This window comes from Gobius niger (genome assembly GCF_951799975.1).
Source record: "Gobius niger genome assembly, chromosome: 9".
Lineage (NCBI taxonomy): Eukaryota > Metazoa > Chordata > Actinopteri > Gobiiformes > Gobiidae > Gobius > Gobius niger.
Genome location: NC_136860.1, coordinates 14606284 through 14629317, shown reverse-complemented (window position 1 = coordinate 14629317; position 23034 = coordinate 14606284). Strand labels below are relative to the sequence as shown.

The 23034-nt window shown below is 40.4% G+C and overlaps 1 protein-coding gene across 1 annotated transcript; it reads left to right on the top strand.

Annotated features, from left to right (window-relative positions):
• The first annotated feature begins 859 nt into the window (after positions 1 to 859).
• ttc21b (tetratricopeptide repeat domain 21B) lies at positions 860 to 22070 on the top strand. The gene is made up of 29 exons (XM_079563006.1): positions 860 to 1022; positions 1300 to 1426; positions 2290 to 2400; positions 2479 to 2645; positions 2724 to 2846; positions 3093 to 3250; positions 5333 to 5417; positions 6026 to 6124; positions 6834 to 7026; positions 7293 to 7390; positions 8319 to 8519; positions 8949 to 9078; positions 9323 to 9480; positions 10057 to 10281; positions 11317 to 11555; positions 11659 to 11731; positions 12106 to 12216; positions 12305 to 12443; positions 14336 to 14442; positions 15472 to 15660; positions 17011 to 17121; positions 17210 to 17291; positions 17399 to 17549; positions 17626 to 17787; positions 19046 to 19241; positions 19439 to 19663; positions 21619 to 21739; positions 21816 to 21883; positions 21970 to 22070. Exons 1-29 carry the CDS (start codon positions 999 to 1001, stop codon positions 22045 to 22047), a joined length of 3951 nt encoding a protein of 1316 aa, XP_079419132.1. The 5' UTR covers positions 860 to 998; the 3' UTR covers positions 22048 to 22070.
• The last annotated feature ends 964 nt before the right edge of the window (positions 22071 to 23034 follow it).

Below are 23034 nucleotides of genomic sequence, written 5' to 3'. Positions count from 1 at the left end.
GAACATAATAACATTTCAGTTGACAGGATTGTAATCATCTCCCTTCCCATCCATCCTTGTGGCCAAATGTTGTTGCATAGATTTTTCCACAAGGCCTATACCTGTAGGCTAAAGTGTTGTAAGTGGATTAGGCCAAATGGCTGCAGCAGACCAGGTCTAGAGAAAACAGACAAGGCTGTATTTTAATTCCCATCGCACGAATGAAATCCAAACCAGTGCAGGCTTTCCAACATTTACATATATTCAAAATGTGGTTGGAAACATTGGTATGCGTTTGTTTTGTACAACATCAAAACGCTATAAAAGTAGACCAGATCCTATTACTTGCTATTATATACAAATGTGTGTATTATTTTATTTTTTTCATATATTGATTTGTGATGTCGTTTTATTTTAATTCTAAAACTTCTCAACGTGATCTTTCTCCTTTAACTGATTTACTCACCAAATCCCAGCTTCGCTTCGATAATATTTTTACACTTTTGAGTCAAACATTATTCATATTAGTGATAAGTTTAGATTTAAGTGGAACGTTTGGGAGAACGCTGCCAAAGGACGCATAATGTGTTGGTTCACTGCGCCCTCTAGGGAACGGAAAGGGAACGTACACACTTAAGACTTTGAAAGTAAATCCTTTGTTTTGTCTGCAAGGCGGAATTTCTCGAATATTATCTAAACAGAGTAAAAACGAGATAACTCCGTATTGTATTGTAGTTATTATTTAGTCTAATCTGTAATCTGTGCATACTGTCGCTGGATTAGCAGTCCTTTAGACTGATAGCGACAGCACTTGATGCCTGTGCAGGGTAACTCTGGAGAAAAGCATGAGCGGTGGTTACCAGGTTACCAGGCAACGCCACGGCGGACCAAGATGGCGCAGACGTCGCCACCAAAACAGCTTTTGCATTGTGAATAAGTCTCTTGTAAACAGGACACGGGGCTTTGGGGGCATTGTTTCTGCAGCTTATCCATAAAAAGTAATAATCTTTTGAGCCAACATGGAGGAAGAAGAGACAACACTGGTAAGAGAGCTATTTGCTAACGAAGCAGCATGAAGGAGTTTTTCTAAGAGATTTTTGCATAACGTTAAACTACTCGACATTTTTACCACTCTTGTTGTTTTACCAGCGTTAGTACCGCCTTAGGTTTGTTTCTTTTTTTAATCGTCATTTTTTTTTTTTTTTCCCGTTACCTTTAGCATAGTATGGTATCCTTCCTTGTGAAAAAAAAATGTGTTGACGCGAAGCCTGGCTGCTGTCTGTCTATCACGTACTTTTCTCTCACTCTTTCTCTCTTCAGGCCTTAATCCGACATTACTGCTATGAAAAATATTACAATCACGCTGCAAACGCCGCTGTAGCAGCTCAGAGGAAATACAGTGACGCTGTCTACACTTTCCTGCACGCATATGCTGTGCTAATGCAAGGTGAGCATCAACGAGGAAACAATCATTCTTCTTATTTGCAAAACTTGATTCAAATGACAAAGAATATATGTATAATAAACGAACAAAAACATTACACTAGTTATTATCATCATCTTGTTTGAAATAGTTGCCATTCAATATCAAATAGTAAAATTGTTTCAAAATCTGTTACGTAATTTAATATCTAGGTTAGGTTCGGTTCGGTTAGGTTGCTTTATTTGTACCCGTAGGTAAATTTGTCTTGCAATTCTAAGAAAAACTAGTCAAACATCTATGACATAATTAATAATAATATAAAATATGACATAATAATAATAATGATAATAATAATAATAATAATAATAATAATAATAATAATGCATTGGTTTTATATAGCACTTTTCTGGACACTCAAAGATGCTTTACATTGCACTATTCGTTCACTCCATACTCGGTGGTGGTAAGCTACTATTGTAGCCACAGCTGCCCTGGGGTAGACTGACGGAAGCGAGGCAACCAGTCTACCCCACCGCCATCCGCCCCTCCAACCACCACCAACCACTCACTCACTACATTCGCTTCCTGGTGTTACCAAACGGTCTCCCATCCAAGTACCGACCAGGCCCTTCCCTGCTTAGCTTCCAAGGTCTGACGGGATTGGGCATCGCAAAGGCGGTATAACCACCATAATAGAGACTCTCATTGACTGTATAATTACTGTAACTCTTTATGTTCTATATCTCCAGATTTTCTTTGCAAATATCATGTTAATTTTACCCTATTGCCATGTATTTGTTATTTGTAGATGTTATAAGTTCATCTTCCACCACCGTATTTGCATACGTTTAGTGAAATAAACCTGTTATAAACATACATCTTCCTAGATCAAATTCACGACGCTATGACTGAGCTGGACTCAATCCGGGACAGTCGAGATGTGTCTCTCTGCACTCTGATGGCTCTTGTCTATGCGGAGAAAAAGAAGTCCAACCCAGGTACTCTCATATACAGCATACACTCGGCATTTAAATCATGTTTAGCTATGACTACATTATGTCTTATTTTTTTTACAGACAGAGAGGTCATTCAGGAACTGGATGCCAAGGTCAAAGAGGATCGTAAAAGTGCCTCTCCCAAGGGTCTGTACTATGCTGGCATGTTCTTGTGGCTGCTGGGACGGAATGACAAAGCAAGAGAGTATGTGGAGAGGATGGTTAAGATCTCCAATGGGTCTAAAGAGGTACAAGTAGTAATTGGAATAAAAACTTTAACATATGCTTGATTTATACCTGTCTGTTTTTTGATGTCTTTTTTGCAGGGGATCATTCTGAAAGCCTGGATTGACATTACATGTGGTAAAGAAGCATATGCTAAAAAGGCCGGAAAATACTTTGATGAGGGACTTAAAGAGAGGCCAGATATTTTCGGGTTAATGGGGAAGGTAAGAAAACAACTCATGCCTCTAAACAAAATAGCTTTTAACTATTTCTGCTAATTGAAAACTACATAATACTGTATATGAACATTTTTCTTCTTGTTTGCAGCATTAATTAAATACATTGCATTGCACAATAGCATTTTCAGTCTTTCAATATCATTATGAATGGGTTTCCATTTAGCGAGTTTATTGTTTAAGTTTTATACCATAACCATAACATACCATAACATGTCCTTATGCGTTTCATAGGCACAGTACTATGAGTACCGGCAGAACTACTCCGGAGCATTAGAGATGGTCAACCAAGTTATTGTGAGTTATCCAGCCTTCTTACCTGCCCTAACCAAGAAGATGAAACTGCTGCTAAGCCTTCAGGACTGGGAGCAAACTGTCGACGCTGCGCACAGGTAAACTCCACGCTTTTACTTGCAAGATATACTGTTAGAAGGACCTATGTATCCTGCTAGACTAGGATAGGTTTTAAATATGTTATATTGTCGCTTCCTCGTGAAAAACGTGACCGGATTTGCATTTGGTTTCTTGCATGTTTGAGATATCCCACATAGTCAGTCTATCTCCCCCTCAAAAAGGCCATTATGTCCGGAGCATTTAGAAAACAAGTAAAAGCAATTGATCCCTGATTTCATAATGTAGAAAACACCACGGTTGCCAGCAGAGGGAGCAAGCATTTGCGCTCAGCTTGCGCTCTTAACCCCCGCCTTGACCAAGTGCAGCCCAGCTTTACCCAAATCTCAAAGCCCATATAACGCCTGAAAACTCATCTACAGATGCGTTTTTGTCACACTTTTTTTTCACTATTTTGTCACTTTTCTGTTGCTCTTTTGTAGCTTTTCGGTTGCTCTTTTATGACTTTATTGTTTGCTTTTCATCACACATTTTTGTCACTTTTTCATCACATTTTTGTCACTTTTTCCATCGCTTTTTTTGGTCATGTTTTTGTCGCTCTTTTGTTGCTATTTTGACACTTTTTTCAAGAAGCTTTTGAATTTGGGTAAAGCCAAACTGGATAAACTGTGCTTGGTTCAGGCGGGGTTTAAGAGGTTAATAGGAGCAAATCGCAAATGCTAGTTATTTTTGCAACATGTTTCAATTGCGTTACAATTTTTTTTCAGAAATTGTGCTCTACAAATAAACTTCACATGTCTTGTTATTACATAGCTTGGGAAGGAAAACACAGTGGAGCACTTCCTGGATTACCACTTACCGTATTTTCCGGACTGTAAATCACACTTTTTTTGCATAGTTTGGCTGGGGGTGTGACTTATACTCATGTGCGACATATATATATTAAAATATATACTATCACATGTTTGTTATATTCACACTGACAGCCGCTAGAGGGCGCACTAAGCTTGTGTACCAGTATCTGCTACTCCTGTACCACTGAAGATTTAAAGGGGCTGGAAGCAAGTTCGCCACCTCAGGCCATATGTGTTACTGCAGCTTCTATATTAAGCTCGTGCATGACGGCAATTCGGGCCGAAGTGACACATTTTTGAGTGACCGTACAGGATTTTAGAGGCAGTTGTGGTGAACAGGTCTGAGCTCATTCTACACATTAGGACATGGCTGGAACATGTAGGGGGAGGAAAATACTTAATTTTAACATTTTTAAACTCCTTATAGTCCCTTTAAAAAGCGGTAATCGAGCGCCAGAAAGACATTTTGGAGTGAGCGAGGAACTTGTGAGGGACTGTCCTTTAACCACAATGAAGAAAACAAAAAAGCTAATCCCTCGCTAAATGAACGAGTTTGCAAATGGGAGCTTGAACAACGTGCTGCCGGGAGAGGCTTGTCAACGGTGCAGTTACGCCTGCAAGCCCGGGAGTTGCCAAGGCTGATGCGACTTATATGTTTTTTTCTTTTTCATTATGCATTCTTTGGCTGGTGCGACTTATACTCCATAGCAACTTACAGTCCGGAAAATATGATATAATGACCTCACAAGGTGGGACCAATCATTTCCAAATGAGACTGACCAAATATGCATGATCACTAATGTGTGAGAACAAAATGAAAACAGTTAATTTTTAGGACAGAAAATGTGAGTTTTCCCAAATAACTATTGCCACAGCTTTGCTAAGCATTCCACCGCGCGAATCAAACCGGTGCCTAGCGACTAATCCTTTGTCTATGCTAACTCACCCTTTTTTAGTCCCACATCTACAAAGTCCGGCCTCACAAAAGCTTGCGCAATTTTAAGGATTCCCTCCCTCTTAAGTTTCCTAAGCCTTCCTGAGAGCGATTACCCCAGTTGTGCAAACACCAGAGAGCTATTGGCCTGACCACAGCGCGATGTTGCGAGGGTCAAAAGATAATGCCCTTTGGTTGGTAATGTTGTTAGGCTGGAAGCTTAACACACTGGCGCAGCTGTATCGTTGATGCTATTACCACCAATCAAAGAAACATAAGCTCATCGAGAAGTAACAAGATGGAGTTCTTTGACAGGAACTTGTGTCGTGTTTCAGGCTTTTACAGCGGGATAAGAATAACCCGGAGGCGCTGCGCATGCTGGCTTTACATTCGCTGTGCAGGGAAGGAGACATCCCTGAGGTAAAACTTACCATGGAGTATGAAACATGCATATAGTTGGTTCAGAAAGTGCAAACTTTTTTATTATTAAATTTAAAAATAAGTGTGTTTTCAGATCAAATCAAATGAATTATATTATTATATATTATAGTATTATTTTAATCTGTATTTCCCTAAGTCTAATCCAAATGGATGGATGGATGGATGGATGGATGTATTTCCCTAAATCTGTAATGTCAAAATCTACAAACATGTCTAAAATCATGCAAGTTTAATAAGCAGTTCATATTTCTTCTCTCAAATGTGATCATGTGATTACTTCCAAAGTTGTTTGAAACTTTGAAATTAATCTCCATTCTAAAACATAAATCGAAAGTTTATTTGCAATCGTAAATTTACTTGCAGCCCTAAACAGACCTAAACTTTCATCTACAGTGGAATAAAAAATGTGATACATTTCTCTTTTTAACTGCTAGGTAATCACTGGATGATGTTTACCTATAGATAATACATTGGTGTAGACTGCTATATCAAAAAAAATACATGTATATTATAAAGTCTGAAGACGTTCTGATCCCACATTATAAAATGGGACACTTGGTAATGTGCTCATATGTTGGTTTCCTCAGTCTTTGAAGCTGCTGTCCAACCTCACCACCAGTTTGGACATTTTGGAGCCACGCAACTCGGAGCTCTTCTACAGGATGTCTCTGGCCTTTGCCCGCCTCGTAAGTTATTCTGTTTAAGTTCACTGGTGGCTTGTAATCAATATGTTCAGCTCGTGATGCTCACTCGTTATGAATCAGGTTTACAAGGTCCCACAAAACCGCAGCATTTCATTCATTTCGCAAGTTTTTGTTTTGTGTTTGGGCCCTGTTTGTTTTGTAAAAACACTTCTCCAAAGCATAAACACACAAATGTACTGGTATCTCGATGTCACTAGTACTAGTATGCACTTGTGCGCTGAATAAATTAGCCGGTTTAGAGTTTTACATAACTTTTGATCCCAAAGCGACAAGACAAGACTAGTCTCAGGGTTCAACAGTGACTCTGATTTGACCTGCTTTACATTGCGTCTTTAATGTTTGAAGAAATGTCAATGTGAAGCAGGTCAATTTTTTTTATTGTAATCTTGTTGTCTGAATGAGTGAGTGTATATTTTTTTTATTTAAACTGAGCAGGTGATACATTTTGTTGGATTTTCCTTTTGTGTTGTGACAAAAACGCTTCTTTTCTCAGCAATTTACACTTAAAGGATTTTATTGGCATCCTTAAAGTAACAGTTAATGTCCCATGGCATAATTTCATGACAAATATAAAATACATTCGTGCCTCCACACATAAATCAATTACTCACATTTTTAGGACTCCTTGAGGCATTGTTTGTGTTTGGTTAAAAGTCTGAAGCGATGAGGCAAATGTAACTGTTTGTTTCAGTGTGGGCGTAATGAAAAGGTGCTGGAGCAGACGTTCAAGATGGTGGAGAAAGCCTTCTCCGTGGGATCGGGAGACGCTGACTTTGCCACAGAGATGGGCTACCAGATGTTACTGCTGGGCAAAACCAAAGAGGCCATCAAGTGGTACAAGAACGCCATGAGTTTGGATGAGACCAGTGTGGCTGCGCTGACAGGTTATTAATTGTTACTACTAACTTAAGTCAGCCCTTTGGTGCAAACATGTTTCTAAAAGTGTGGTCATAGTTTTGAAAATCAGACTCATAAATTTACACCAGGGTCCACTAAATGCTTTCAATTCTATATGTTTTTCTTGTTCACAAAACTTAACATAGTATATCACACTATCACACTCTCTACATGTTGTAATATCCCTGTTGCATGCTCTTATTAACGTGTGTATTAACATGTAACTTCATGTTTTGTCCTGTTTCCTGAATAGGTATAATCCATTGCCAGCTGATCGAGGGACAACTTCAAGACGCCGAGCAGCAGCTAGAATTTCTGACAGAGATCCAACAGTCCATTGGCAAAACAGGGGTATGAATGTTTGATTTAGTTACATTCCTTTAACAAAGAAGTACTATGTTATTACATCGAATATTTTAAGCCCACCCGGTTCCATTTTACTTAAGTTCTGTACTTACAGTTAGTAGAGTTTTTGAGGATCTACTTGAGTAGTATTTGTGTTGAGAACATAATACTTTTACTCCACTATATTTGAAAGATAAATTTAATACTTTCTGCTCCACTACATTTCTGTAAAGTAAAAGTAAACTTTGCCATGTGTTGTGTCCACTTTAAAAGCCTAAAAATGCACACTCCCGAACAGTAGGGGGAGCTGTGTAGATGTTCTAACACTGTGTGACTGTGTGAAGGTGAATTTGGCAACAATTTTTGTGTTTTAGAAGCTGCACCTATTTTTCCTTTACACTTATTTACTTTGAATACTTCAGTACTTTCACTTAAGTAATAATTTCACTGAGTAATATTCACTTTTATTAATATTAATAATAGACTAGAAGTATCTGTACTTTTGAGTACGTGCTTTTACCACCTCTGCATTTTAACAAACTCACTGAGCTCTAATCTTCGAGATGCCAGATCCTTTGGCCAATAGTCGTTGGCAATTAACCTAAATATATGACCTACATATGTGATGCAGCCCAGCTTCCCTTCATTTCTGTTGTGCTGTTATAAAACAGTTTCATGTGCATGCTACAGATCCTAACTTTAATCCCATGCAAATTGAATGCAAATATATACACTTTAGGGGTCTTTTTCTTTTTCTTTTGGAGGTCAATACCAGCATCTGCCAATTTAGTCAGAGTTTTAACCCTCATCAATTGCCTTCTCAATCAGTAAAATATGACTTTTAAAGACGTTGGCAAAACACATTAGTTGTTGAAGTTACCCCCCCTCCCCTTCCCCCTCTGTATTGGAGATTCACTTTTTTTTGTCCCTTTAGGATTTGATGTACCTCCGTGCTGTTCTGGCCGTGAAGAAGCGGCGTCCTGCGGAAGAGATCATCGGTCTGCTGAACGAGGCGGTGGACACACACTTCTCCTCCCTGCAGCGCCTGCCTCTGGGGGTGGACTATTTTGAGAAACTGAACCCGGACTTCCTCCTGGACATTGTAAAAGAGTATCTCGCGCTGTGTCCTGCAAAGGTATAAGAAAACACACCGCACCCCCTTGGCTTTTTGTCAAACAAAAAAACAAAGTAGGGGGCTAAATATCTGTTTATGAGTCAGGTGCAATTACCACCGTTACACTTTCTTGCATAAAGCCACATGGCGGAACATTTCAGGTTATTGATATGGTTGGTTTGTCACGCTTCATACTAGGGGGCAGAAAATACATAATTTTAACATTTTTAAATCCCGTCTAGTCCCTTTAACAGCTCAAAAAAAATAATGCAGGCGAATGAAAACATGTGCCTATAACAGCGGCCAGTGTGATAAGTGATGAACATTTAGCTTTCAGCTGTAAGAGCTTATATAAACAGTCCCAAAGGCTTCAGTGTTTTTCATGTCATGCTTGTCGTAGCATTATCAGCAGCAGACCTTCATAAAAGTGCTTTACTGTTGTTGTTTCAGCCTCCTGCTCCGGGCCAGCCTCCCTGTGCTCAGCTACAGCGCTGTGCCACGCTCCTGGACACTGTGGTCAAGACAGTACCAGGACTCCTCCAGGGGCTTTATCTGATGGCCAAAGTCAAATATCAGTCTGGTTTGTCCAAAGCTCTCAAATATTTCTTACTTATGTTTGAGATAGGCTGTATACAAGCTCTAAATGGAAGTTGCTCTAGGAGATCAGTTATGATGACTGTAGGACATTGAACTTTGGGCCAGCTTTCGTTTCATGTGGATAGCCTTCAATAATTACACAGATAAATCAGATTGTTAGCATGTCTGGTGAATGCTGCCTTTTGAAACTTGATTTTTTTTTTTCAATATACTCCCTGTCTCCTTAGGTGACTTTGAGGCCGCTCAGAGCAGCCTGAATCACTGTCTACAGCAGAACCCGTCCTTTGCCGACGCACACTTGTTGATGGCTCAGATTCATCTGGTGCAGGGAAACTCCACGCTGTGTTCACAGTCTCTGGAACTTTGCATGAGCCACAATTTCGAGGCAAGTGACGAATGCAATTACGGAGATTCAGTTTATACGTACAGTATATAGAGAGAATAATGGCTGCTAATGGCTGCTTCTTCCCTCACGGCAATAGCGGAATGGGTTACATTCTGAACACAGTGTCACAATCGCATCATGTTGCTTGTATTGTCAGACTGCTGAGTGGGGGACAAAACTGGCAGCTTGGTCATTAATTTGAATATTAGTTGCAATTCTAAGCGACCATTAATGTGCCTTATTAACTCATGTTAGAGGAACTTTTCATGTGAAAAAAACATCTATTTATTAGTGCGTATTTGACCTTATAGTGACCCAGTGGTCAGCGCCTTTACTTTCCATCAGGGTGGACCCTCTAACCAGAAAACCTACAAAACTCTTGATCCTGGCACATTGAGACCCCGTGAATAAAAGTAAAGGCGCCATAGTTATTACCCATACAGACATTGGGTCACAAAAAGTCAGCTACACCCAAATATCAAGTTTGTTTTTTCTAATAAAAAGTTACATAATGCACCTTTAATAAAAGTGTGTTAGATGATATACCTTTTATGTGTCAACTGCGGTCTCCTCCAGGTCCGGGAAAACCCACTGTTCCACCTGATCAAGGCCCAAGCTAAGAAGAAGATGGGCGAGCTAACAGAAGCCATCCAGACCCTGCAGATGGCCATGAGTCTGCCCGGGGTGAGAAGAGCGGGCTCCTCCTCCAAGTCCAGGAACAAGAAGAGTGAGCTGAGCCCTGCCGACTGCGTGTCCGTGTTCCTGGAGTTAGCCGAGGCGCTGTGGCTAAATGGGGAACAGGTAACAGATCAGATCAGATTTTTACTTTCTTCTGTACCAGGACTTTAACGATGCTTGTTTTACAATATGCAATGTGTGACGCCTATGCTACATTATTCCTTTACCAAAATGCACCACGTTACAGGCCCTTATAGATCCTAGGGGCTTTTAAAAGAATCATGTTTTTCCTCGTAAATTTCAAACACATTTGCATACCAGATAACACATAGCAATGATAAGAGGCTTGTTATTGATTATACACGTGAAGTCTATTTCAAACTCAACATACAAACTACCTTCTAACTGTACTCCAGCCGTTTAGCCGACAAAGAGCTTCATAATGTTTAAAATGCTTGAAAGATCCACAAAATTGAAAATATAATATGAGACAAATGTGATTAAAGACTGGAATGGACAGATATTATTTTGTTAGATGAACATTCACAAATGGTACAAAAAAGGATAAATATGTCTATGGGACTACACTGTTTGGGTATGGTGCAGTGGCTGAGACTTCACAGTGAGAAGGTCTTGGGTTGCCTTCCCGCTTTTGAGCTTTTAACCATGTTGTTCCTTAGTACAATATCACTTGATTCATGCAGTTTTGAGTAATCCAGTTCGTTTAGGTAATTTCCTCTTCTATTGCTGAAGCACTCCAGTCATTGTTCCCTCGATTTTATTGTGTCCTAGAGCGAACTGAAAACAGTCTTCCATATTTTGAAAGCCCATAATCCATCATCGGACTGGCTCTCAGCAGTTCTACACTTAACATCTGTTCTTCAGGGCGCCATGGATTTGCTAGCATGCTGTTAGCTGAAAATGAAAGTTTTCAGAACTATGTTTTTAAGCCTACAATTAAACACATGTCCACTTTAAAATTCGCTTCTACCTTCAAAAACCTTGCATCGTAAAACCCTGCCTCAGTAAAGGCCTTTCCTAATAAAAAGGAGAGATTTCCATCTTGACAGCATGCATGAATCATCCTCTTGACTGCTACCCTCAAGTGGCTACAATAAAGTGGTCTTGTAACTTTTAAATGGTGGTGTTGTGTTTCAGCACGAGGCCGCTAAAGTGATGCAGGATGCCATTATCTCCTTCTCGGGGACTCCAGAAGAGCTGCGTGTTACCATCGCCAACGCGGACCTGGCCCTGCTGAGAGGAGACATGGAGCTGGCTCTGAGCATGCTCCGGAACATCACCCCCGAACAGCCCTACTACATCCAGGCCAAGGAGAAAATGGCCGACATTTATCTGACCCACAGGAGGGATAAACGGCTCTATGCCAGCTGCTACAGGTACAGATTGGAATTGGGGACTTATTTTAGGGACAAATTATATATCCTTGCGTTAAATGCTGTAAAATGTGTGTATGAAACAAAAATATGCCTTTGCTTTTAGGGAAATTGTGGAAAAGCTTCCCAGTCCCCACACATACCTCTTGTTAGGGGACGCCTACATGAACATCCAGGAGGTAAGGAAAAAACTAAACTTGTAGCATTCTTAGTATTCATTAAAGAAAAGAAAAAAAAATGTTTCTCCATGCCTGGTAATAAATGTTTGTAGAAAGATAAATGTCCAGCTGTCTCGATTTATTATACCTATACCTCTATATTCATTATCAAGGTTATTTATTATTTATTATTTATTAAGGAGAACATGAGAACTACTCCAAACTCCAAAATGGGAGGGACTTAATTAGTAACATGTCTCCTCTATCTGAATACTTGAATGAAATGGCAGTTTTACATTGACAATTACATTTCACACTGTATTTTAGCAATAATAATATAAATCAGCCAGAGACCTGCTAAAAGTCACTAACTTTTAACCTCTTTACATCTCCAGCCAGAAAAGGCCATCGAGATCTACGAACAAGCTCTGAAGCGAAACCCCAAAGACGGAGCTCTGGCCAGTAAAATCGGCAAAGCTCTGGTGAAGACGCACAACTACGTCAAGGTTTGCGCCATGTTTGTTTACAGAGCCACATGACTCACGGGTGTTGATACTGCGTAAGTACTGTACTTAAGTTGGACTGTATACACAGGCTATAAACTACTACGAGGCTGCCTTGAAGAGTGGCCAGCAGAACTTCCTCCGCTATGACCTGGCCGAGCTGCTGATGAAGATGAAGCAGCACGAGCGCTGTGAGAAGGTCGTGCATGACGCCCTAGATCATGACCCAGGTACAAAACAAAGTCCAATTAAAGGCACACTGTGGGACATTCCGTGATATACAAGATCAATTTATCTAAATATCAATACTGAGATTTAAAAATATATATATATATATATTTTCATCTCATCGAGGCAGCCGTGTTACAATAAGAAAACAATGTGTGAAGAGGCGCTCTACTTGGTAATTATAACTTGGAAACAGATCAGAGTGGTCCAAGTTCAGATACTAGAAGAACTGTAGCTGTTGATGTTAACGTTACTTTTGGTCTCGGCCTTATTTTGCATGATTTGAATCATATCTGGTGTAAGGAAATAAGCATAGATAACGGACAGCATCTCTGGAATTGCCCATATACTGTATAATTATATTTGAAGCAGTCAGAAGGAGAAAAATGTCAAATTTATCCAATTGCTCCAAAACTACGTAAACAAATGCTGAATTATGAATATAGTTTTCTACTAAAAGATACAAAGGCTCAGAGAGGAGCAGCAATGTGGTTCAGCAGCCCATTAATACTTAAAAAATGAACAATGCTAATGCTCCATGTTAGCATGCTACATTGAGCATGATGCTAGCTAGAACTGCCGGTTTTTCACTCTCCTGCTATCTGCTGAGAATAAAAAACATCCAAATGGGATCGATTTTGACTTGACTTTATTTGTATGTGATAAATAAGTTCATAGTCACCCAGAAAACAGCTAAAAATTGTGTTCCCATTACATACTTCCTTCCCCCTCTGTAAGGCCACGCCTCTTGGGCGACAGTGACGCAGAGAGTAGAGCCAGTCGTCTTGTGATCGAAGGATCGGCGGTTCAAATCCTGCAGGTGCACACTGTCGTTGTGTCCTTGGGCAAGAAACTTCTCCCAACTTGCCTCCAGTGTCTGCGTACACTGGTGTATGAATGAGAGAGTGAATGGGTGACTGGTTCCTTGATGTAAACATCCTTGATGTGACCTAAAGCAGGTAGAAAGGCGCTATATAAATGTGACTATTTATTTATGGTTGTTTGTTTGCATACGGGTTTAATCAGCTTGAACACACTGAGATCGTAAGTTGAAATTTTCAAGTGGGAATAAAACCCAGTTGCCTGGATTGCAGCATTAGAGAAAACAGAGAAGAGGCTAAACGGGCAAAACCAATGAAATGCCAGGGAACTGTTTGCAAGCACCTCTATTCAAGATTGGTCAGCCCTACTGTCAATCACCCCACTGTTAGCCAACGAGCCTACGTTTCTCTGGTCATGCTCTCTGTGTTCCCCGAGGGTAAAAACTGCAGCTACAGAGAGAGATCTGGTACAAATTGTTTTATGATAAAACTGAAGGCCCACAAAACCTACTACAGCAGATTTAAGACTTTTTAACACTGTAAATTCAAACATTATAATTCAAGACTTTTTAAGACCCTGCAGAAACCTCGCAGACATTATGTTTTGAAGCCTCAATCGTACATGCATGAATGAAACAAAATACAACTCAGTTTTTTTTAAGAGGGAACAACAATGTATCAAAGTCAGTTTAGCTATTAATTATCCTTTTCAGCCCTGTTTGAAAAGCAGGCGAGTCTCATCACAGAAGATGAAAGTCAAAGAGGGTGTGGACACGGATCTACACTCAGTCAGTTTGTTTAGCTTTAACTGGTCACTGGCCGGGTTTGCACGGATGCCATATTTGCTGGCGCTGCATGACATGACTCCACTAAAGTCCCCGCATGTGTTTACCTCTCCCAGCTTTATCCTCTTGTCCTGTCTCTCTTTGACTCCATTCATGAAGCGAAACCAAACGTTCACACTGACGACATGGATAAATTGTTTGGATTGAAACCGAATAGTACAATTGCCCACTATAAAATCATATTCATCTCAAAATGACTCTGTTTATGTTTGGTTTATTTCTTTCCAGTTAACGATCTAGCCGGGCTCTCAGACGACTGCCGCTACCTCGTCCTTTTAGCCAAGATTCAAAATAAAGTGGGCAAGAATGAGAACGCTTTGCTCTCCCTCCAAAAGGCAAGTCACTGTTTTTCACTGCATCCTCATATAAGTGTGTTTAGGAGGTAGTCATACCTGTTTATTTACTAAGACCTGCATAGAGGCTGCACTCGTCTATGGCTTTGGCATTTGCAGTTAATTTAATTTACTAGTGATTTACCTGCACATCCTGAATGACCAGGGTATTCCATCAATGTATTTCTTCTTCCCTGATGCCTGATGTTCCAAGATCAGAGAGTCTCACTGAACCTCATTGAGAATCTGTGGGATGTGCTGGAGAAGACTTTGCCCAGTGGTCGCACTCTCCCATCATCAGTCTTGGTGAAAAGGAACATTTGAACTTTTGACCTTGAAGAAACGCATGGAAACAATGCCACAGGGAATAGTGCTGTAATCAAAAGGTGGTCCAAAGAAATATTAGAGCGTGTTTTTGTGGCAATGCAGTGTATTTTAGAACAAAATATACAATCAGTTATTCATCTCCATATGTACGCATCTGCAAAATTACACCAATAAACCACTAAGCAACAAATACGATTCAGTCTCAGGTGTCCATTCTTTTTCACCCCATGAGCTACTTTTGTGTAACGAAAATTGTGGAAAGCACTAGTTATGCTGCAAAGGCAGTTAGTAGCCACGATATTTCACACAATTAAAGAAAATGACTTGATTGTCCGCTTTGAAGAAGAAGAAGAAGAAGAAAAAAAACTTTATTTATATAGCACCTCTCAAAGATAAAATCACAAATTGCTTCACAAAGGATCGCAAAAACTTAACTTAACTGCATATACTTAACTATTACTATACTTAAGCTGTGTTGAAATTTTGAAAACTGCTTTCAACATTCCAAAAGGGCTGAGGAGCTGCCGGTAACTCCTGAAGCACTGGTTTGAGATCCCTGTGGCAGGGTAATAAGAATAGCATTTTACCAATAGAATAGAAACATTTCTGATAAGCATCACACTGCAGGGTAATATCAAAATATTTTAAAGCGGCCTGAAACCTGGTAATGAAAATAAATAACCCTCAACATTTTTCTCCCCGTAGGCCCGTGACGTCCAGGCCAAAGTGCTGAAGCGCGTTCAGATGGAGCAGCCCGACGCCATCCCCGCCCAGAAGCAGCTCGCCGCAGAGATCTGCTCGGAGATCGCCAAGTACTACAGCAGCCAGCGGGGCTACGAGCACGCAGTCAAATTCTACAAGGAGGCGCTTGTCTATTGTGAGACCGATCGCAAGGTCAGTGAATGGGCCCGCTCTGTGCTCCTCCCCGCAGCTGCGCCACAACATTAGGGCCAGTGTTTATACAGTGTAGCGCGGGGGCAGAGCTCGATTTAGAGAATGACTAATCGGCGACTAAAACCTTCCGAAAAATATTGTCACATCATCTGAACGCCCATGAATGCCCTCTCTGTTGTCAGGGCCGTTTGTAGCTTAGAGGGGGGCATGGGCAAAATTGTGTTGGGGGTAGGGCTGCTCGATTATTGAAAAAATAATAATCACGATTGTTTTTGTCATAATTGAAATCACGATTATTCAAACGATTATTTGTTGCCTTTAAAAAAAAAGTCTATCTTTATTTTATTTATTTATTAATCAAAACACTATGATGATATTTTATGTTTTCTGGACAGTCATAAAAGTACAAATGATTTCAAGTACGCCTTGATTAAAGAGAGGTCCCTGTTTCACACCTGCCCCCTGCTGGCCAGCCCTCACACCTGCGCAAGTAAACTGAGCAGCGCGGCCTGATGACATCATCACACAGCGCCGTTTGTTTTTATGTCAGGCAAAAGCATGAGCCATGGCACGTGAAAAGCGAAGGGAAAATAATCCCAGCGGCCTGAAATAACGCAAATCTGCTTTGCAAAAAAAAAAAAAAGTGAAAAAATAAAATAATAATTTGTAAAAAAAATAAAATAAAAATTATAATAATGAAATCGTTTACTGTTGTAATCGAACTCGATATATATTGATTAATTGCACAGCCCTAGTTTTGGGTCCCCAAGACAGTGGAGTGGTTTGTTGGAGCAAAATCCGCCAATGTTCCGTTATGATTATGAGTCACTTTTTAAATGGTTGAGGAAGCAGCAATTATTATTTTTTTTGTTTGCTAATTTTTTTTACATTTTTTTTTATTTATTCATTTATTCATTTTATTTATTCATGTTTTTTCGGAACAGTAATTTGTTTAGATTTTTTACCAATTGCTGGGTTGCAGGTGACATCACAGCATTCTAAAGGCCAATGCTATTGTATGGAGGAAAAATTATTTTGTCTTTGAGGAAATTTTCGGTCTTGTACAGAGAGATCATGGAGCCAGTGACTGATATTAATGATCATTTTTCTAATTCATATATTTTCTTTTGAGCTACGACTTGTGAAAGTGTAATGCTGTTAATAGGGAAAACGGGCTCCTGCCCCCCGCTGGGCCCGATGACATCATCACATTCTAGAACCTGCAACCCAGCAATAGAAAACAAATTCATATGATTTCAGTATTTCGCCAAACTAATACAAAAGGTTTGGGTCCTGCACATGTACAATAGCCTGCTTCTAGCTAGCGTTCTGCTCTGTCTGTTTTCGTAGGTGATGCTGGAGTTGGCGCGCTTGTACCTGAACCTTGACGACGTCGATTCCTGCCAAGAGCAATGCAACGTTATTTTGATGAATGACCAGTTCAACGAAGACGCGACACTGGTACATCATGTGGCTCTGTGATGTTTTCAGTTCAGCCGTGACCTCGCCCCGGACAAATGAGTCATTGGTAATGTGACTTTCTCCACAGATGATGGCCAACCTCATGTCCAGGAAGCAGGATTACGAAAAGGCTGTGTTCCACTATAGACAACTCCTGGAGCGCCAGCCAGGTTTGACTGAGGGTTTTAAAGTGCATAAGCAAGAAGATGAAATGTTGTTTTTCACAGTTGATAAAGATTGTCATAGTAACAGGCCACTCTCTCTTGTGTTTTTTCAGACAATTATCTGGCTATGTTCCATCTGGTGGATCTTGTGAGACGAGCGGGTAAACTGGAGGAGATTCCGCGGTTTCTGGAGCTGGCTGAAAAACACTGTCCCCGGACCAAGCAGGACCCTGGCTTTAACTACTGCAAAGGCCTCTATCTGTGGTACGCCTGCTGGCTCCACTGGTCACATCTGCGTCACTACTGAGGCTCTATGTGACACTGCGTGCTGTGTGTCCAGGTACACGGGGGAGTCCAACAATGCTCTGCGCCACTTCAACAAGGCCCGCAAGGACAACGACTGGGGCCAGAACGCAGCCTACAACATGATCGAGATCTGCCTCAACCCAGATAACGCCACAATGGGCGGAGAGGTGTTTGCTAACCTGGATGAAGAGATGGGGTAGGGACAGGCGTGAAGCCCAGTAATATTTACTCATTCATCGGATAATTTAGTACCTTTAGGGACCGTCAGAGCCTTGAAAAAAAAAAATATATATTTAACAGCTTCACATTTCCACTTTATTTAATGAATTGGTATTTTTACCATGTTACAATGTTATTTTCTCATTAAAACATACCACATGCTTTGTTTTGACCCACTTGCGCATCAGCTTTGAATCGTCCTCCGTGGCTATTCTCAGCACTGTGGCAGCAGCTCCCAAAAAGCTCCTCCTGTTCCCCAACAGCTCCTTGTGAGGTCCCACGTATCCAGGCAATGCATTCCTCACCTCTTGATCTCTTGCTAAGCGTAATCTTTTTATCGCAAAGTAAAAACACTCACCATAGCTTTACTGTTGCCACAAGGGCCGCCCACCTTTTATTGAAACAGCTCCACAGCGAAGGAGAGCAAGAGGAGTGGAGGTGGTAGGGATGAGATTGTTTAAGCAGTAGTATGTAACTCATGCCCCTAGAGGCCATAAGCGCCACTGCAGGTGTCGTGGCATGTTACGTTTTTTTACTCATTAATTGTCGTGAGAGTAAATACTACGCTGACAGAAAAGACAAACGGAGAGTTTTTAAGAGCAGGCTCAAGACCCACCTTTTTAGCTTAGCTTTTAAGTGACATCTATTTATTTATTCCTAATTTGTAATTATACATATATGGGAGGGTGTGCCAGGTGTATAGTTTTAAATGTTTGAATCTGTAAAGCACTTTGTGATACCTTTCGGTATGAAAAGCGCTTTAAAAATAAAGTTTGATTAATTAATTGATTGATATTGTACATTCAATTACACAATGGCAATCTTTTTTTTCACTCAAACTTGGCTGTAAATACTGTTTAAAGTGACGTTAGCCCGCAGTTAGCTTTACCTGTTAGCCTGTTAGCTTCTTCTTCGTGATTCCATTAGTGTGTATTGGTGGCTCCGACCTGGTGGTACCGAAGTTGCAATTGTGGTTTTCTGGTCAGAGACACCAGGGGGAGATGAAAGACCCCCCAATCACCCCATTAATACTTGTATTATCCCAAGGGGGACTACGAAAAGGATTTATTATGGTAAACAAGTTACTTAGTACTGCTTTAAAATTCAGGAAGTGAAACTCGATAGAAGATATTTTGTTTCAGCTGTTTTAGATCAATATTGCATTTTCTAACCAACAAGCCAAGTGTTAAATAGTAATAAAGATGCAAAAACACCCCCTAATGTATCTTTTGCAGAAACTCCACAGAGAAGCAGGAGTCTGACCAGCTTGCAGTGAGGACAGCGGAGAAGTTGTTGAAAGACCTGAAGCCCCAGACCCCAGGGGGACAGCTGCAGCTCCGCATCCTGGAGAGCTACTGTCTGTTAGCCACCAAACAGAAGACCAACATGGAGAAAGCCCTGAATGTTTTCACAGAGATCGCCAACAATGAGGTGAGTAAACTCCAGATGATTGACATTGCTCCACAGGTCTTCTTATGTAAATACACCCAGTGAAGGCGTCACCTTCTGTCAAAGCTTGTACACATTTAAAACAGAAATGAAAACAGCTTTCTTTTAAAACTTTTGGCTCCCCATCTGTATTCAGGCAAAAAATAATCTTAATGTTCTTGACCCTTCCTTTTCCTCAGAAAGACCATGTGCCAGCACTGCTTGCTTTGGCCACAGCCTACATGATGCTGAAGCAGACTCCACGCGCGAGGACCCAGCTCAAGCGGCTTTCCAAAATGAACTGGGCCATCGAGGACGCCGACGAGTTTGAGAAGAGCTGGCTGCTGCTCGCGGACATTTACATCCACTCGGGGAAGTACGACATGGCCACGGAGCTGCTGAAGAGATGCCTCCACCGCAACAAGGTTAGAAAAACTCTGTGGAGCCTTGTGAAGTGACATTCTGGAAAAATTTTAAAAATCAAGTTTCCACCTTCATCTCCTGATTGGACCTGAACGCCACTTCTACTTTGAAAAATGAGGAGATTGGACCTGACAGATTGGTTCACAGGAAAGCTTGTCTCATTGGTCAACATTATGGCACCGGGGATTCTAATTAGTTGCTGAGATCAGAAAACGGAGCGACTTTCGAAAAAAACATTTTTCATTTCATATTATTTACAAGATGTCAAATTTCAGGTCCAGGTTAATTACACACAGTCTATTATAATTATAAAGCATTTAAACTTTCAGACTATCACTTTAACCTGCTACCTGCCGTCCCCCCTGATCAGGGCTCTAGGGTTAGTGTTAGGGTTAGTTAACCCTAATCCGGATATATTAGGGTTAAGAACAGCAAATGTAATGTACGTTGTGGTTCACTCACACAGATCTCACATATTTTTAGAAACTAGAAGGTCTTGGCTTTCAAATTAGGTATCACGCTGGCATATAGGCTTTAGGCAGTCAATACGCTTTGAGATATGGATGAAAATAATGTTAACCCTAACCCTATGGTAGCAGTTAAGTGGTTAAAGCCGTCCTCAGCTCCTCCATTTTGCCGGGCTGGAATGGTTGCGTTCCCACATTGTATCGCTAGATGTGTCACTTTTCCGAGACAGCGAGTGAACTTTGTCCTGCAGAAGCAGACGAGCGCCGCACCTCCCCCGTCTCTCACGGTGCACCTTTTTTTAAATAAAAATCACGCACCGGGAAGTCTATGGGGCGTGGAAGGGTTGCGGTAAATTAAAAATCGGCACTTTAAATTTAGTTCTAAATGAAAGTATTATGTTCTAATTGCCAAAAAACACACTTACATGAAAATTGCAGTTTAGTTTAGTTTTTTATCAAATGTTTATCTTATTTATTCTGCTGATAATGTATGTTGATATTTCCCTTCTGTCTTTGAACACATCATAAGGACAGTGTGGAGGAGGAGTGGGGGTGTGGGTGAGGGTGAGGGGGGAGCCAGTCGAATGGAGGGGGAGCAGAGCAGGGTTCACTTCTCCTACTGACGACAAGAAATCCAGGAGTATAGCTGAGGGCAACTTTATTGCAATGAGGAAATCTGAAATGCTGCAATAATTGAGATAGTTGCCAACAACACGGGGTAAACCTGAAAGTCTGCTGTAGTTTAGATCACTACCAACATGTTCTGAGATGTTTTAGTTGAATAATCCATGTTTTAGTCGTTACTCTCATATGTTAATGCTCCAAGACATGACATTTTATTAACTTCCAGTGCACAGTGCTTTTTCCCAGGGACAACAGATGAAAATGACCTTGTGGCCATCTCTGGTCTGCACAATATATTTATTGTGCAATGTCCCTGTCAAATGAATAAATAAATAGTTCAGAAATAAATAAAAAATAGTTTTACTTAATCCAAATAATTGTTGCAAGCCATTGTCTAACTATTCCATGCAAAAGTCAATTGTCAGATTCCTGGTTGTTAATGTCTCAAACATTGACCTCGTTGTGGTGGACTGCAGTTTCAATATTTTTAGGGTTCAGCTGATTTGAAAGCTAAATATTGTTTTAAGTACATGCAGTGGATAGTCTCTCATAAGTGTGTTGTAAAAGGCGCTTGTAAAATCTGACTGAAAGTGGCTGCATAGGTTCTGTTTATGTTGGCTCAGACGTTTGTTAAAGCTTAAATATGTTTTATATCCCAGAGTACAGTGGGTTCACAAAGTTTTCAGGCTTCTCTTAATTGACGCCTATTTTACTCCGTAACAGCCTGATACAATAATCATTAAAAGAATCTATTCTGTTTGTAATAATTCTACACAATAACCAACCACTAAGAGCGTCAATTTACCTATCATGACTTCCTTTTGCAGTACAATGGGTTATATATACATGTGCTACTCTCTCTCCAGTCTTGCTGTAAAGCCTATGAATATCTGGGCCACATAATGGAAAAGGAGCAGTCATTCTGCGACGCAGCGCTCAACTACGAACACGCGTGGAAATATGGAAATTGCACTAATCCCACCATTGGTATGCAAATCACAGCTTCAAAGTAGAAAAGTTACGAACACATGCCCAAAGATGTAACGTCAATTATTATTTGTAGGATACAAGCTGGCTTTCAACTACCTGAAGGCGAAGAGACATGTGGACGCCATCGATGTGTGTCATAAGGTGAGTTACTGTATGTCTGAAATGTCTGAAATGAAAATTTGAAAAAAAAAAAAGTCTCATGTGCCTTCTTTTGTCCCTGTTCTTAGGTTCTGGCTGCTAATCCAAATTACTCAGGTATCAGGAAGGACGTCCTGGACAAAGCCAGGACTGCCCTGAGGCCTTAGGAAGAGCGGACACTGAAAGCACGAGTGTGACCGAATCCAAATGAGAGAAAGTAATGTCGAATCTAAATGCTTATGTCAACGTCAGTCACTGTGATGTATGTTCAGTATATTTTACTTCGCATACATCCAGGTAGATACATGAATACAGTCTGACGAAACGACACAGCTGTGCATTTTAGACAGTTTTGGTGTGAAATCACTTCCTCCAGGGTCAGGTTGGTAAAGGAGTCTCCACAAGACGGCGAAGTGGGCGGTGACATATAACCTTGTATTAGCTGTATCGTTCCATCAGACTTTACTTTTTTTTTTCATATCTATTTTATACTTTTTTTTTCAAGCTATGAACATGTTTGAGTTGGACTGATTTATATTTATTTATGTACAGATCAAAATAAAAAAGTGATTTTTAACATGTCTGCTTCTGATTGAACAGAAAATTGTTAAAGGAATGACAACAACTGCAATAGGTTGTGTTCAAGTACATCACATCATTTTCAATGGTTTAAAAGTGAAGTGGTGAGCAGCGATCAATTCTATAATGGTAATCATGGTAACCATACAAAACCTTTTTTTTTGTCTTATGTATCTCTGTAAATACTGGGTCAATTAACATGAAACTAAATCGGCACAAAGTTCAGTGTCTTCTATGTCGGCTCAAATGAACTAAGGTCACATTATTTTCTTTAAACATGTGCTTGATGTTATTCAGATGAGAGGACTTTCTGACAAAGGATTAATATGGCAGGTTTGAGGACATAATCCAGAACAAATAAGGATTTATCATTGTCATTTACTGCTTTGAGATTTCTTTCAAAAACTGTCCGTGCATTGTTGCATTGGCACCTGTCTTTTAGAACAACAACAATGGTGTCTTATCATAATTGTGGGCAGGGACACGTTACTATCAATCAATTACAATCAGCCCTACTTGAGCAATTTTTTGAAGAAAATGTCCTTCAAAGAATAATTATATCACCAGATTTTTGC

Coding starts and splice junctions, on each gene's coding strand:
- ttc21b (XM_079563006.1), top strand. CDS start 999: ATGGAGGAAGAAGAGACAACACTG. Junction 1,023..1,299: donor AGGAAGAAGAGACAACACTG/GTAAGAGAGCTA, acceptor TTCTCTCTTCAG/GCCTTAATCCGACATTACTG. Junction 12,217..12,304: donor AGACGCACAACTACGTCAAG/GTTTGCGCCATG, acceptor CTGTATACACAG/GCTATAAACTACTACGAGGC.